The sequence below is a fragment of the Tympanuchus pallidicinctus genome, unplaced genomic scaffold, assembly GCF_026119805.1.
Source record: "Tympanuchus pallidicinctus isolate F22 unplaced genomic scaffold, pur_lepc_1.0 scaffold18, whole genome shotgun sequence".
Lineage (NCBI taxonomy): Eukaryota > Metazoa > Chordata > Aves > Galliformes > Phasianidae > Tympanuchus > Tympanuchus pallidicinctus.
The window spans coordinates 4,355,200-4,373,226 of NW_026294699.1; the positions used below are offsets into that span (position 1 = coordinate 4,355,200).

At 34.9% G+C, this 18,027-nt stretch overlaps 1 protein-coding gene across 23 annotated transcripts in view; it reads left to right on the plus strand.

Moving 5' to 3' along the window:
* Positions 1-18,027, plus strand: part of RBFOX1 (RNA binding fox-1 homolog 1) — a 743,472-nt gene that overhangs the window by 704,712 nt on the left and 20,733 nt on the right. For all 23 annotated transcript variants that reach the window (XM_052679517.1, XM_052679520.1, XM_052679521.1 and 20 more), the window contains one exon: positions 6,301-6,365. In XM_052679517.1, coding sequence (XP_052535477.1) covers positions 6,301-6,365 — 65 coding nt within the window. The remainder of the gene's footprint in view (positions 1-6,300; positions 6,366-18,027) is intronic.

The following is an 18,027-nucleotide window of genomic DNA, read 5'->3' on the forward strand; positions in this document are numbered from 1 at the left end:
AAAGAGAAATAAATAAAATTTTAAATTTATAGGTTGTAATAGTAAATTGGAGAGAAAGGAGCCATTGAAACGATACAGAAAACAAAATCAAAGGAACACTGCTGAAAGTTATAATAAACAATATTCATGAACAAATATATCAAAGCGGATTTCATTCTGATGTGATTACACTGATTAACAACAGTGGTATGGACTGTGCCAAGGTAGCCTTTGGTGGCTAGCCTTTGTGCAAGGGAAGCTGGGAATTAAACTGACTGTGTCAAAACAACAGGGTGAAACAAGAACAGAAAATAACCAGAGTTGCTTAATACTAACCAGAGGCATAGAAGAGAATGGCAATATAAAAATAGGTGGAAAATACAGTCTAAAAATGAAAATCCAGGCCCACGACTGTTTGTAATACAATATATTCTATATTTCGTACGGTGCGATATGAAATGTAATAATGTCTCTGAAATAGCTGAGCTATTGAATTCCTTTCTAAATGTGCCTTTAAGTAGGAAAATAAAGGAGATGATTAGGAAGAAAGGAAGACCTTTTAAAATTAAGTATTGATTCACTAAGAGAAAAAGTCATTAAAAAAGAATTAAGGTTGCCTGCCAGCAAATACAGAAGTTCCTAGATGAAGATTGACACCTGAAAAAATAAGAAAATACGCTCCACAAAATGAAACAAAAATAGTAACAGATGAAGAAATGCACAGTTAAAATGACAGTGCTCCATTATTGCTTTGTTGCAATTCCTTTTTCTTACTGTTGACATGAAGAATGTTTTCAGAACATGTCAGTCTTTGATAAACAACTAAAATGTGGAGAGGCTAAGAAACAGCGCAAACTTCAAATTCTCATCACCAGTTTCAGATGTGGTAGTGTGGTTCAATTATGTATATTAGTCAGTCTCATGGCTCACTGTATGATTTTTTAACTTTTTCTAAGGATTCTGGACCTCTGATACTAAAGCTGGTAAGGGTCCAAGATAATTCATACCTACATAGAAAGATATTTTTTCTGAGTTAATGATTGAGATAAGGCGTACTTTCTGAGCAAGGGATTGGAAGGATATTTTCAACAGCTAACACCATCTCCTCCAGCTCAAATGCAGAGGATGGTATTGAGGATGGAGCACCTGTCTACTTTCCAAGCAGAAAGCAGGCACATTCATTAAACTGTATCAATTATCTAAGCAATATTCCCTTCCTGCTGGATGGGTGCCCTCTGATATCCTGAAAGACACTGTTCTGATGTGAAAAGCAGAGATATGTAGTTAGTACCAAGGTCTTTTCTTTTAAGTAGAAAAGATTTTTTTATGTGCTTTTAAAATGAAGAGATGTAACACAGAAATAAAATGAATGGAGCAATGTCTTTTTCATGGGCAAACAGGGTCCCAAGGTGTGTGGCTCCTCCTAATGCTCTGTCCGCAAGAACACTCCACGATTCCCTTTTCAAAAGTTCTGAGAGCTAATGATGCAATGTCTTTATCTCCCTGATCTTTATTTGTGATTTAAACACTATTTTGAAAAAATGCAGGCTCATTCCTGACTACTGTACTGGATTAGAATTCATTTATGTGCTGTTAATTTGTATACATTACCAATAATTTATCTGAGGGAACGGATAGCTCTGGGATTACCACAAATGCCTAAAAATAGAAATATGTATGCAAAATATCTCAAGAACTTGGAGTGAAAGGACGTATAGGAAGTAAACACTGAGGAAAAATATTCTCAACATTCATATAGAATATCAACTGTTATTAATAGAAAAAAATAATGGAAAATAGGCATCACTTTAAGTCATATAATCTAGATGTGTTTACAGATAACACTGTCAGTGCATCTGAGATCAAGATAAAAATTTCATTATTTCAGGAGAAAGTGCAGACATATACATGCTATTGTAAATTATGAATGTGTAACTTATTTTTGTGGAAATTATACTCAGTACACATACAGATTTTATTTAAAGATTTGGATGTATTTGATTTTACATTCATTTTCATTTTATTTTATCCAAAATTTCTGCAAATGCAGCTAAAACTGATGAGGTTTCCCTGTAACAACTGACTAGTGATCTTGCACCGATCCCACAATTATTTCAATTTGTTTGAGCCGTGGAGATGTGAAGATGTGCTGAAAGGAAACTATTTAATAAGTAGTTTTGGGAACTTCTCCAAATTCCATGCTTGCATCTTTTTTTCCATCCCTACGCCCATCCTTCCTTTACTCATTGCAATCATTGCATTTCTGTTTCTTTATAGAGCATTATTGCAAGAGCCTGTGTATGGCAATAAGTTACTACAGGTATGACGTGCTGACTGATGAAAAATACGCAGTAGGCTAAATATAGGCTATTGTGAAATCATACTAATCCTCAAGTTATTCAGTGAGAATATGGATTCTGTGTGTAGAAATGGCAGGAATAATCTACCAACTGCCTTTAATTTCCAGTTGTATTGTATATATTCACGTCCTATTTAGCACAACATTCATTATAAGTGTTCCATTCATTACATTATGCCAGTGACATACATGTGTATATTTGGACTACAAGTATTTTGACTTCAATATGTACTTAACTTTTTCAGGCAACTTAAGCTGTACTAGCATTGTGGTATCATTCCTTTGGAAGTAGAAAATACAGGAGTGTAGATAAGGCAGTAGACATTTTTAATAGTTTTAGCTGAATATAAATTCAGTTTACTAACTAAGAATTCATAAGTCAGATACTTTATTTACTTGCTGAGGGAAAGTAAAACCAAAATAATTCTAAAATGTAGGATCTGACTGGGGGAATGGTTTTAAAATGAAAGCGAGCAGAATTACATTAGATATTATGAGGAAATCTTTTATTCAGAGAGCGATGAGATGCTGGCACAGCCTGCCCTGAGAAACTGTGGATACCTCTTCCCTGGAGGTGTTCAAGACCAGTCTGGATGGGGCCCTGGGCAGCCTGATCTGGTAGTTGGAAACCAGCATACAGCAGGGGTTGGAACTGGATGGCCTTCAAAGCCCCCTCCAATTCAAGCTATTCTCTGATTTTATGCTTCTATAATTCTATGATCTGATGTAATTGAAGTAAAATAGTAATTGTACCAAACCAAAGCTTCAGAATAGCTGTAAAATTATTTCCCTAACAATGTTTTTACATTTAATTTTGTATTTGAGGATAAAAGTTTGAGGTTGGAAGAGACGGCCAGAGGTCGATATTATTCCACTGCTCAGTCACTCACTGAAAAAATGCTTCCCGGTGTTCAGATTGAACCTCCTTTGTTAGATTCTGTGCTCATTGTCTCTTGTGTTGGTATGAGGCATTGCTGGTTCTGTCCTGCGTGCACTCTCCTTTAGTGGTTTATCCATGTTAGTAAGATCTCCCTGAGCCTTCTCTTCTCCAGGCTAAACAGCCCCAGGTCTCTAAGCTTCTTTCTCATAGAAGTTCCTCAGCCCCTTTATCATCTTTGTGCCCCTTGTTTGGACTCTGTCCAGTGTTTACATGTCACTTTTGTACTGGAGAGGACTGGTGAGGCATCACCAGTTCTAGAAAGCATTATCTCCCTTGATCTCTTAGCAGTGTTCCTTCTAATCCAGCTCAGGTTACCATTGACCTTAAGCAGCAAGGACACATTGTTCATGGTGAAATTGATGTCTGCCTGGACCCCCAGGACCTTTGCTACAAAGCAGCTTTCTAGCTGGGTGCCCCCAGCCATGTCCTGGTGTGGGGTGGTTTTTCTCTGGGTGGAACTCTGCACTTCCACTTGCTGACCTTCATGAGGCTCCTGCTAACTCATTTATACTAACTTGCTCAGATGCCTCTGAGAACCAGCACGACCTTCTGGCCTATCAGCCATTCCTCCCAGTATTTGTCATCTGCAGACTTGCAAATGGAACATTACACCCCCTTAATAGCAGATCATTAATAGCTTATGTTACAAATAAGAAATTGTGACATAGACTTGTAGAGAACTACGATCTCATTGATATTCAAATCTATCCTGCAATTTATAACTCAAAAAAAAAAAAAGAAAACAGACAAATTTTATAACGTAGGTATCTTTTTATTGCTTTAGACTCCTTTTTTTCCAGAACATTCACAAATTTAATTGTGATTGTTCAATCCATGGCAGCTTAATAAAATTCAGGGTTGACCTTCATTGTTCAGCAGCAATACTTTGATGAAAGCAAATCAAAATGCAGGCACTGAAGGAATGTAATTCATGTGTAGGGAAAGCAGATTTTGAACAAGAAATGATCAGTCTTCGCAAACTGACCAATTTTGAGTGGTACTCAAAGGAAAGAAATAAAATTCTTACAGAGCCTGCCATCCGTAGGTTTAAGACCAGCTGATGCATGAACAGCCTGCCTCATTTTAGTCTGATTAAGAACACTGAAACATTAATACTTCTGGTGGTGACCCATTTTCAATACTGTACCAGGGTGGGAAATCAATATGTGAGCAGTTGGATTGAAATGAAGAGACCTCTTGCATATAAATGGAGGTTTTTAGGAATGCACTTACTAGGACAATCAAAGGAGTTGTGCATGTGTCTAACGGAAACATAAAACAACTTGTAGCCTACAACACATTTTCAGAGGACAATGAAAACAAGCTTATCAGGTTTAATATCTTATTTTTTTCCCATTTGAACTCCTTTACATAAGCCCTCACTCCAAACAAACAAACAAAGAGAAAAAAGCCATGGCAAAACCCCCACCACTAAAAACAACACTCATTTTAGCTCTGAAAAGAACTGGAGGAGAGAAGAAGTGAATTTGTGTAATCTCTCACATTTCTCCTTGTAGAACAGCCCAGGCCAAGTGCTCATCCTCACTGTTTGCTGGTTCAGTTTGCACTCAGTGACATTGCTTGACATCTGATTGCCTGCATGCACGTACCTGCAAGCAATATGTGCCTATTATACATTTTTTGACAGCAATAGCCTCTTATTGGTTTATAAAAATCAAATGATCTAAAATGAGAAAGTATTTCTTCTCAGTGCTTCTTTGCTTGCACAGTGAAGCAGTTTCTACAAAAGGCACAGCATATTTAGTATTATGAAAGCACCTGTCTTTTTCTAATGGTTGTGTGACATGATTGCTTCTGACAAGGAGCTGACCAGTAGTGAGGAGGTAAATGTGCTATTTCTTATGTGAGCACTTGAAAAAGACAGAAAGAATGTTCCTCTGTTGTGTTGATAATTCAAAGGCTGAAATTTCTAATGATTTTCATTTGCAAAACCAAAATAGAAAACTCATGGAAGTATCCCCAGTGAAATTCTACTACTGTTATGGTAAGGGTTGACAGAGTAGCCTGTTCTACTAGTCTTACGTGCTTTACAGATCAGCACATTATCTTATATGAGTGCAGTCTTCGAAAATAAAATCCGTCCATTGAAAGGGCTCACCCTTAGGAAAGGAAGAAATTTTCTTCAAAGCTGAGTGACCTAATGCTTTCTTTCTCAACTCTTTGTTAAGGTGGGGGGAAAGGTGGGAGAGGAAATGCTGAGTCCCATGTCCCAGAGGATTATGGGGTGGTGAATTCTAATTGGAACGTAAATCATGTTTGTGTTATCTGTGAAGACTGGCCTCTGTTTGTTAATTGGCATGCTGAGATCATTTTGAAATGGTTGATATAACACTGTGGTCCATTGAACAGGAAGCTCTGCTGTTTTCACAGTTTGATAATCAATGCATCACTGCACACAATTCCTTTCAAATGTGTGTTTGTTTGTCCTGTTTGCTTAATTGAACAGCTGCAATTACTGTTACATACAACTGAATGTTAATTCAGGGAAGAAGAGAATTTTCCTTCTTCATTATAATTAGAAGTATAAATTGGAAACCTGTATAACATTGAGTGTTAATTGAGTGCACTAATTCATAGATTTAATCAACCAGGTATGATAGATCATATTTTATACACACACAGATTCCAAAAAAAAAAAAAAAAAAAATTATTGGTATGGTTTTTCGTTTGGGTTCAACACGGCTTTGTTAATACGCACATACTGCAGTCATAAGAACAATTGCTACTTGAAAACTTGTGGAAGAATACAATGTTGTGTTTTAAAAAACTGTGCTGTTGAATACAGTTCATTGCTTTCTTCACATCTCTGGAACAAATGTTAACATGTTTGTGGTGATGATAAATTTTGCTTAACAAATTCACTCAAATAGGCTAAATGTATTTAACCCTTTAACTGAACTTACAGCATGACAGTAATATTCCAATCCGTTGTTGCTAGATTTTGCAAAATATCATTTAAGCTACAATAGCAATCCAGTTAGAATTTGAGTTTGTGTTTCAGGGTGGTTATGCTGCCTACCGGTATGCCCAGCCTGCCACTGCCACTGCAGCTGCCTACAGTGACAGGTAAGATCTCATTTATTGCTAATAAATATCTGACCAGTGGAAGTCAAAGATGATTCTATAAATTTGCCTTGTTGAAGTCTCATAACTGTCTTGTTGCTCTGCAGATAATTGTGATATCTAAAACAGGCTGTTTTATTATAATCCATGAATAGCCATAAATTGAGAGGTTTTAGGCCTTAATTGAGAATTAGGCATGAGATGTGCACATTCCCAAGCTGGACATCATCCAGTTAATGTCTGTGACCCTTGTACAATTTAGATAAATATACGTATAGCTTCATGACGATCTGCTACTAAAGATCATAATTTGTCTTAGGAGTATTATTTCATTTGATTTAGAAGCTGTGCCCTCAGTTCTTATTGATGTTATTTCAGTTAGTGGAAATTGGGAATGAACTGCATCTAAGCCTGAACTACCCCAAGCAAAAAAAAAAAAAAAATATTTTTTCCATTTGCTTTCTTTCCAAGCATGTGATTTTTTGAAATAGTGGGAAAAAAAATAGTTATGCTTCTTCTCCAGTATGCTTTTGTCTTCAAAATGTAATCCACGTTGATGAGAGGAATACCCGAACTAACAGATCATTAAAACATGCGTAAGAAAAACATACAGAGGCGTAATATCCATAAAGCAAAAGTGATGTTGTATAAATTAACTCATCTTCTCACAAGATGAAAATCAAGGCCCATTTCATGTTGGTGTCTAAATTGCAAATTTCCAATAGAACAGGATTTTGTCAGATTGCATAAAATTAAACATGCATCAGTCTTTGCAGTGTGTCTGGACATTACTTAGTACTGAAAAGAAGGAATATTCCACTGGTTCTTCAGAAATTGTACCCTAGACAGAATCTTTACAACTGTTTTCATGTCTTTGAAGAGTGTACAATCATGAAGGCAAGATGCATGTTGTGAAAGACAAATACATGCATATATTTTGCTTCACAACAACAGTGGAACGTAAGGTCATTGTTCTCAGTTCCTCATTTATGAAAATTTTCCCTTGTAATCATGCAGATGATTTCTTAAGTCTTGAATTGAAAAATTACTTCTGATGCTAAATTAAACATTGCTTTTAAGTGTTTCTGTTTCTTAAAGAAATCAACAGATTAAGAAATTTCAGTGAACTGTTTCTTAGATTGAAGTGCTGTTCATGGATTCTGTATTTTTAGAATAAAATACCATGGTATGAATGTTACAATGCTATGCATGCATATTTGCCTTTAAAACGCTTATTCTGGATAATGAAGACATATTTTTTAAAGTTATGTGAATAAAATAATTTGCATGTGTGGCTGAGGCATGCTGTGTCAGACAGGTAAGCAAGTTACTTTCTATTATTTTTGAATCAGTAATATTGACTAGGTACTGCTGTTTGCACTTTGTTTGCAGTCTACTATTTCTACTTAGGGTAACATACAGGGTGAAGTGCTATTCAGTAGTTTCATTTCATTTCCACAAAGGTGAGTTAGCATATTGCAGCTCTAGAATTTTTCTCTGAGCTTATAATGCAAAAGAATTCCTAATCATAAAAACTTACTAAGTTGGAAGAACAACATTAAAAATAACCCCCCATGGTTAGTCATTTTTTGCTAGATATCATCCAAATTTCCCTGAATCATCTTATAGGTTGATTATTTCAACAGAAAAATGAATTTATGAAAAATATGTATGTTATATAGTGAAACAGAGCAACATCAAAATGACTTTTAAATGCCTTAATTGCGAATCAGGTACCTTCTCATAAACCAAATGCTGTAAGGTAAAAAACCAGATTGTCGCATGTTCTGCTATGGGTAGAAAGTCAACCTCAGTAGGAGTTCTGCTGAAAATAAAATTGTTTAAGGAAAAGATAGTGTCCCTAAATGTTGTAAAGAAAGCTTGTGATGGTGTCAGTTAATTCCTTTTTTTTCAAAATACGCTAATTTTCAGATATATTTTGTGTATAATTAGAATTGTAATAACCTGACTGTTGCATAATTTTAAATATCTTAAATGAATTATTGATCTTTTTTTTAATTTAACTTCTCTTTTTAAATGAGGTTACCCATCATCTTTGACCTGCTTTCCCCAAATGAATGTGGTTTCTTGTGTTAATTACAAATACTGTAATTGAACTTCTTTATGGGAGAATCCTAAAACAACCAAAGAGAATCAAACATAACAACCTGCATATGTGAAACTATATACAAACATGGATACCCCTGATTACTCACAATCAGTTTGGTTAATTTTACTACCTTTTTATTCATTTTTAATGAATTCAGTCGTTTATACAGCAATTGCTAAAATTAAGAAATACAGTTCAGTACTGCTTATTTTTCTTCTTCTCAGTGTAATAGTAACTCACTGTCATCTGACAATACTGAAGACACCATATCTATACACTGATCCTTTTTAGTGCTACTTTAAGCTCCTAATTATTTAATTTCAAATAGAACATACTTAATGTTTACATTTAAAGAATGCCCAGGAAAATCAAGTGGCAACCAATGAGTATTAAAGCAGTGATATATCATGAAAATACTTCTTTATATTAAAAGAAAAAAAAACAACAACAACAACAAAACATTTTGACTGCATGTTATATACATGGAGAATGGCAGTGTCCCATATTTAACATGCTTCTTAAATCAGGAGTTGGAAAGGAGAAGTCTTTGAATTGGAGACATTTTGATAAATTAAAAATGAAGGTTAACAGAAATATTCGGGATTCAAAAATGGAGACACTGACTACAGTGAATCAATGTACAGTGATCACTGTAACAGAGCTTGATTTTTAAGAAATGCAATGGTATCCTTGTTTGTCATGGTTGGAAGTATTGCTGGAAAAAGGGGAAGAACAGATTAATAAGGGTGAGTCTGCTGGCAAAGGAAATCTCATGAAATAAATCAAAGCCAAGCCAAATAAGTTTAGTAAGAAAGGCACCAAAGTATACGTATTCTAAAAACAAATTCACCGTTGAGGTAGGACATACAGATTTCTCCACTTCTTAGGATTGTAAAAGAAAATAATAACCAAACTTATAATAAAAAAGTGCAGCTTGTTTTATTGGTGAAGCAATATAATCACAAAATACAGCTTTAAAAATTTTAAATTGGATTTTTGTGCTTTGATCTCTCATCATACTGAATTGCACTTAAAGAGATGAAGATCTGTGATGAAGTGGATCAAAAAATAATTATTAACTTTCTAATATTTAAAGAGTTTCTGAAATTTTTCCAACTGATAAAAAAGGGCCTCTTCGTCTGCAGATGTCCTTCATCATTCAGGAGCATTGCTTCCCAACACTTTAAAGTGAGAATGCTTGTGAAAGTAATTATAATGGTGTACAAATACTAAATTGGATGTCAACAAGATGGTAGTGCAACTTTTATTCAGCTTTTGTGTAAGATTTTCAAAACTATAAATAAAAGTAGACTTGTTAGATTTCTGTCAGTGTCTGAAGAAAGAGGAACTAGCAAAGTCATCAGCTTTTGTATTTATGAGGTAGAACAAGTCAAAGCATGGCAGTGGGGTGTATTGTCATTTTGTCATTGCATGTTCACTTGATGTTGCTAGTATGTCTGTAATGCTGTATTGAATTTGACAGATTCATCACATAGCTCAGTGAATGGCTTGCTTGAATTAAGCCAATGGGCAGATTTATTCACATTGATTGGCTATTGGTTTTGTGTTTTTTGATTTGATTATTGCATCTTTGATCAGAGTAAGAAAAATGTTCCTTTCTTGCTTATTAAGTTTGTCAGCAATATTTCTGATAGTGTATGTAATAGTATAATAAAGCAAAACCCCAATAATAATGAACTATACCTGCCTGTAAGGCAGAATTCTTTTCACTTGTACTGCTTGCTAACCCTCTAATACTCAATAATTGTGTGTTTATATATGTATGGTTATGGATTCATATATATACACACATTCCCCATCCATCACTCACCCACAAACTCACATACACACAGACACATGTGCACGCACACACACACATAAATTTGTACAGATGTAGACACTAATTCCTTTTCTTTTTCCCCTTAATTTAGTATCCAATTTAAATTTGACTATAAACAATGAGAAGATTCCCACTGACTATTTTGTTGTATGGCTTAAATCCTTAGGTCTCTCATCACTGGAAGCTTTTTTTTTTTTTTTTAAGAAAAACAAATAGGATTTATTCCAAAATATTATGCTACATCTTGTAGCATAAAAATGTATAATTTTTTCTTTATCAGTTTTGTGTTACATGTTCTGTGGTCATATATAGGATTCTGTGCAAAATTTGAGGCAGGAGACTTTATCATATAAAAGTTCTGAATTTTCCAAATTTGAAACCTTTCTTACTCTTGTTAAAGTCCTGATTCTCCAAAAGTTTTTGGAAAGTTTTTAAAATACCCTTGTGGAGTATTTATTTTTGTCAACGTCCCATTACCTACAATAGAATTTAATGTATTTTCCAATTCTTTTTGTGCAAGTAGTTGAGAGTAACACTTGGTATTTCCATTCAGATTATTCTAAAGTAGGATAATAGGTACAGATTTTATTCAACTGGAAACTTGTTCATTAAGGTATCAAAAATAAGAATAAAATACACAAAATATAAATATGAGCTTCTGTAGGGGGAGGCACAAATGTGCTCTTTTGTATATTCTAGATTTGAAGATTATCTATACAGATAAACAATGAGAAATGCAGTGGAATTATACAATTTATTTTATCCTCTTGAGGACTTTACAAGTAATATATACTAAAAATTAAACTTTTGTCAGCATGTAAAATATAATAGGATCTTCAGAGAGTTTAATTTGCCATTACATAATTTTATAGGAAGATTAATATTTTAAACAGTAGTATTTCATTCATTTCATTATCATACATTTAAAGATTTAAGACAAATAGCATTTATGCACATTTTTAATTTCTAAATTAATCAAATTGGGAGAGGAAAAAGAATAAAATACAGCAATATCTTTACAACCAGTTGGAAACTTCAAACCTTGGTGAATTTTGCAATATAAGATGAATGTTGAGAAACGTGAAGAAGTTTGGGGACTGGAGGTGGTAACTGTGCAAGAATTATTGTGAGCTACTCAAATGCTGAAATTCAAAAGGTCCAGTTAGCATCCTGACAGGTACAAAAGTTGTGTTTACCTTTTTTAAGAGATATAATATGACAGATACACATATAACACTTCAAATGCTTTGGTTTGGTGTGGTGATGTTTGGTCGGTCTAGATTTTCGGATTATCCTGTGTAGTAGATAAGCTTGTCTATTCCCTAATTTTGCAAGGAAACAAATCACTCACTTTGCTCTTACTGAGGTGTAGTTCAATTCAGGCATCTTTTAGGCTTGTACATCTTCTTCCCTTTATCTGATCTGTGGCAAACTGAGTATTGGTGGCACCATACTGGTATTTCATAATCATGTTCATTACTAAGATCACAGTTTAGGGAATGGCTGGAGTTTATAATTCATGTTATAGCCATAAACAGCAGATTCTAGTGATGGAGATAGAAAGGAAAATTGGGTAATTACAAAGAGAATATATAAGAGAAGAAAAAAAATATCAAAAGATCGGATAGGAATTTCCTAAAATAAAAATGTATTGCATGCAGTACTTTCTAATGGTCAAAATATGTTTCACTCTAAAATATTATAGATGTTTTACATACTTAGATTTTTCTAATATATTTTTAATGTTTGGTAAAATTAGCATGTTTTCTTATACTTTGAAGTCTCGGTTCACTTGTGTGGGATGTCAGTGTTCATGTAGTATCCTTGTAACTATTAAAAGAACACCAGAGGTTCAAAACTGGAGTAATAGCACAGTAAAGAAAGTTAGGGTTCTTTGGCCAGAACCTACTATTAAACATTTATCATGTTAGAACTTGTATTTTTCATACCCTGCTTCTAATTCTTTCTCCCATAATTCCCATTGACATCACTGTAACATCAAGGGATATGATAAGAATCCCCACAGACAAGGAAAGACTTGAATATTGCTGTTAAATATGATGTGATATCCATGCTGGGAGTCATGAAGAAGAATAAAAATAAGAAATAAGCTAGAGATACATTAGAGTCTCGATTTCCAGATCATGGCTTCCTGAAGTGCTCCAGTTTTTAAAGATGCTGAGTAGTTTTGCTGAGGTTTCCCTTTTGACCTCTGTAGAAGCTGCTGCATGCTTATCATTTTCTGCAAATAAATGAACATAGCAGCTATGACACTTATATGTCCAGTTCAGTATACTTGCTTTCCTTTTGTTTGGTACATCTAGCCTACATTAGTTTTTTTAGCAGTTTATTTTTACCTCGGCAGTTTCTAATTTTAAAATAAAATTTTCTAGTAAATAAGTAAGATTATAAATGCATTCCTTTTATGCATTTCCATGCGACATTTTAAAAACAAGAAAAAACATGTTTGGTCAACATTTTTCATGTAGGAATTAACTATTGGATACTTCATACTGGCTTCTTCACTCTTAGCGGATATTGAAAGAAAGCATGACTTGAAAAATTTTAAGAGTGTTGTATTCAGTGGACTGAATAAATATGGAGTTTGGGAGTTATTAAAACATTGATTCCTAATCCAACAGACCAAAACTGTTACAGTCTGTTGGGCCAGTGCTAGTGCATCTGACATGATAGACCATAACAGTTCCTTTGGACATGTCAGTGTCTAATTATACAGATTTTAGTTTTCAGATCATTGACTCGATAGACCACAAAGAGGCAGATTAGAACATGCTATAAGTATTGTCAACCTAAGTACTTTCACTGTGACTACCTTAAAAGCAGGAAGAAATTAAGAGTGTTGTGGAAGAGGCAAAGAATTAAATGTTTTTAATAAAATAGGGAGTTTATTGGATTTTATCCATATCTATTTCTTATATAATTTACTAAGTCTTTTATGTAAGGCAAGGAAATACTGGAGGAAGACATTTAAAATAACTGTGTTAGCAAAATTCAGAAACAAGGCATTTACAATCTTGCATGTTTTTATTGTAGTTTTTCCCACCTCAAAGAATTCCAAAGCATTTATTTAGGTCTAAAACATTATTCTTAAAATTTGAGATTGTCAACTTTCTAAGGAACACACTTGTGGAACTCTAGGAACAAAACTCGGAACTCTAAGCCCATGAGCAATTTGTAAGAATACTGCATGGCAAGAGTGGGAGAAGAAAGTTAACGAATGTATCCAAAAGACAACTTGTTATGGCAAATAGCATAGTATGTTTCATATTCATAGTTTGCTCTGAAAGTAATGTCTTCTATTTATTTCCATGGAAACTACTACAGATAGCGTAAAATAATACTGTTTGCTAGAGCATACTCTCAATGAAAAACACTGTTTCTCAACATATTCACCTACGTTAGCTTTTCATTTTCACCAGCAATGAACAAGAGCCTCATGTCACATTGATAACAATCTGCATGGCTGTCCAGAGCGTGCCTTGTATTTCATGTCGCTTTTGCCACAACTGAAATGCACCACCATTGCCTCTCTGTGCTCACATCCACTGCTCAGTCTTCATAAACATTCACAGGCATCAATAAATATCAGCGAGTGTCATTTTTTTCCATGTGGAGGAATTCAGTGACACACTGTTGCTTCATGTGCACTTCCATGTTGGATGTCATTCTGTCAGACTCCCCCTCTGCTGCCCTCTGTTGCACAGCAACAAAATGCCATGTAGTATTGGCAGATAGGTTCAGCCTCTATTGCCATCCCACCAACATCAACCTGTGATATTGTGGGCTGACTTAACAAAATAGGAGACATTACTTTTGGAGCAAAAACTGAGGTCTGCATTGCAGAGTTTAACCCAAAAGTGTACTAAAACTCTATTTTCCTTTTTCTTGAACGAATTCCTAAATAATTCTATCAAGGCTTTAATACTAATTTTGATTACTACATGAAAAACTCATGCTGTAAAGTCATTTGTAAAAGTCACCCAGACATCAACTTCAAAGGCAACAATTTCTTTCATTAGCTATTGTATTATAATTATACCTCTGTATGTTAAGAGACTGGTCAAATAGTATTGTAGATAAAACTGTGTTTACTAGTGAACTGTAACAATAGTTATGAAATCAAAAATGAATATAAACCGTGTTTCAATTATACATTGTTTTAAAGGTGATATGGTATACACAAAGAGTAAATAAGCCCTGATTATATATTGTTCTGATCTTGTTCAACATCTTCAGTAGTAATGTGGTAGAATGCACCCTCAACAAGTTTTCTGGTAAAGCCAGGACGACTGACATACCAGAAGGCAGTGCTGCCATTCAGTGAAACCTGGACAGGCAGGAGAGTTGGGCAGAGAGGAACCCACTAAGGTTCAACAAGGGCAAGTGGATAGTCCTACACCTGGGGAGGAATAACCGCGTGCATCAGTACAGGTTACAGGCTTGCCTGTTGGAAAGGGGCTCTACAGAAGAAGTTCCTGTGTGTCCTGGTAGACAATAAGTTGGACATAAGTAGCAGTGTGCCCTTGTAGTCAAGAAAGCCAATGGTGTTTTGGGGTTTATTAAAAAGAATGTGACCAGCAGGATAAGGGAGGTGATCCTGCCCCCTCTACTGTGCCCTGGTGAGGCCTGGACTATTGTGTCCAGTTCTGGGTTCCTCAGTTGAAGAACAACAGCGAAAGTCTAGAAAGAGTCCAGTGGAGGGCCACAAAGCTGATAAGAGCCTGGAGCATCTCCTGTATGAGGAAAGCCCGAGAGACCTGGGATTTTTCACCCTGGAGGACACTTGTAAATAAGTAAGGGAGGGGCAGAAGTCAAGTAGAAGGGACCAGAATCTTTTTTAACAGTGCCCAGTGACAGAACAAGGGACAATGGGCACGAACTGGAATGTAAAGTTCCATATAAACACGAAAAAAATATTTTCTTTGAGGGTGACAGAGCACTGGATCGGTCTGCCCAGAAAGGTGGTAGAGTCTTGTTCTCTGGAGATATGCAAAACCTGCCTGGGCACTTGCCTGTGTAACCTTCTGTTAGGAACCTGTTTTGGCAGGGGGTTGGACTAGGTGATCTCCAGAGATCCCTTCTAACACCTACAATTCTGCTACTGTTATGTTTTTTCCAATATAAATGCTGATTGTTTGTACTAGTCTGACTTTAAAATGCTGAAAGTGAAAAATATTTCCAAAATGTAGTGATAGACAGAATTTTCATGTATCAATGATTAAACTTCAGAAATACCTTTAATATAGCAGTCCCAGATCAAACTGACATTAGCTTACATTGCTGACACTGAGCACAAGATTAATTCTTGAAGTAAGAATTTAGTTTGAGTGTGTAGAATACGCTAATTGTAGTAAAATTAATAATCTTAGAGCAGTTATGCCACTTAAATCAGTATGAATTCTACTGTTATATGCAATGTTCAGAATTTTTCTATTAGCTTTAGGTTTCACATAAAAATGTTAAAGTCCAGTTAAAAATCTGTGTCCTTCTTGCAGATAAATATGCTTACTTAAACTCTTAATATTGTGTTACTTTTAATAAGGATATTTATACTATGTATATTATATTATAAACTTCTTCATACATAGAGAAATTGCATGGATAAGGAAGATAACATGGGTTAGAGCTAGGCATATTTTTATAGCTCTTATTTAAGGAGTAGATAAATCAGGAAATAAAGTATTGCAGATTTAAAATACACATGGAAATATATAGAGGGAGAAATTCCAGTGGTTGATGTAAGACATTGTGTAATTTTTTTTTGCAATAAATTAAAAATATTTTGGACAACAATAGTAAGTTCCAAAGTATAGAGCCAATTTTCTAGAATTGTATAATGAAGAATCATTATACAGTCTTTAAGGGTTAATGGAAAGTGAGAGGGAAAGTTTGTATGCCAACTGCTACCATGGAAGAGTTTTATTTACAGTGAATACAGCTGTCTTCCTAATTCACCTTGCAGCATTAACTCTGACCTGGCAATTAAATTAAGAGCTTGATTAAGCCACCTGAAAGGAGGCCTCTAGCACCAACGAAGACACTCTAGGGCACATGAGACACCCCTGCAGGCACACGTGGTACTTAATCTTCTGGAGTGGCTGCTTAATCCTGGCAGATGGGTGAGCTGTCTTTGCTTGGGCAACCAAGATGAGCTTTTCGTTTTTCTGTGAGGTAGTATTGACAGAAGAGACTGCATTGATACAGGGTTTTAATCCATATACTTTCAAGGCCTCACTCGAAAATTCAGAAATAAATATGACTCAGAAGTTCAGAAATAAGCATTTAATGAAGTGGTCAGGAATGATAAAGGTGGGAGATGCATTATCTTTCTCACTGTAATATCTAAGTGAAAGCAGAATATCTGACTTTCCTCTTTGTCTTGGTACCATTGCTAGTACTTAGGGTGAAAAGAAATTACTTGGATAGAAAGCACTTGCACTGAAGAAATTAGCCTGAAAGTAAAATTCCTAATGCAGTTTCCTAATGCACAGTAAGTTAACCAAGTTACTGTTAGTGCTGTTGAAGCTTGGTAACGCTGAATGAATAAATTGTGAAACATTTTCTTTTTATGATTTTATTTATACTTCATTTAATATAACCTATGGATATGGCTGTAAAGTTGTTTAGTTGTCTTCGTGTTGTGATATAAATGCCATGAGTATGATAACATGCTTTGATCTCACTGCAGTGGGAATATAAAGCACAATAATACAGAAATCAACCTTCTTATTGTATTATTATATTAATACCAATAAATTATTAATGGCCTTGATGCTTAAATCAAGGACATCATAATGAGGGAGTTGGGGGAGACTTCCCAAAATTGTTTTAGAGGGAAATTCTGAAACCTTGTCCATATTTGAATATTGCAGAAGCTTTTCAAATGGTGAGCTGTTATTGTTCATGGTAGAACTGTCAACATGACAGTTTAAGATGAAAATCTTAAAGTCTCGTGCTCTGTAACTCCACACTGTTTACAGCAGTTGCTGTATTCTTTTTGTTGGGAGCGGCTGCACTTTTGTGTTAAGCAAAATGATTCCTGTTTAGTTTGTGAAGTTAGTAAGTGAAATCCAAGATTTCTGATGTATGAAAAATAATTACTGTATGCTAGGAGATCTTGTTTTCTTATAAATTTTAAAATTCTTAGAGTTAGTGTAATTATTCCAATGGATGTCCTCCTTTCTTAAAATCTCATTTCATCCATACTATGGCTTTGATTTTATGGAAGCTCCAAGAACAAGGATTACAAACGTTGAGGGCTGGGTTAAATTATATATGTACGTCAAAATTTTGTTCTTAATTATATTCTGTGAAGAATATAAATAGTGTTGAAAATTCAACTGTCACTCAGTCTATTAGGAAGAAGATAGGACATGGGCAACACTTGGTAGTTTGTACCATGTACTGTACAAATATAAATTCTTACATCCACAGAGGAGAATTAAGAGATTTCTGTCCTGAAATTACAATGAATTTGTGCTTCATGCTATTTATATCCATCAGATCTTTAAAAAAAAGAGGGTCTGAGACCCATTCCCACAATCACTTCGTATCTTCCACTTCCAGGTCCTGAATTTTCCTATCATCTAAAATAGCCAAATCATCTACAGTTCAGGCAAGAGTTAGTTCTGTACTGTACCACACAATCTCCATTGTAACTTTCTGCTCTTTCTGAGTTTTATTTTACTCTAAGA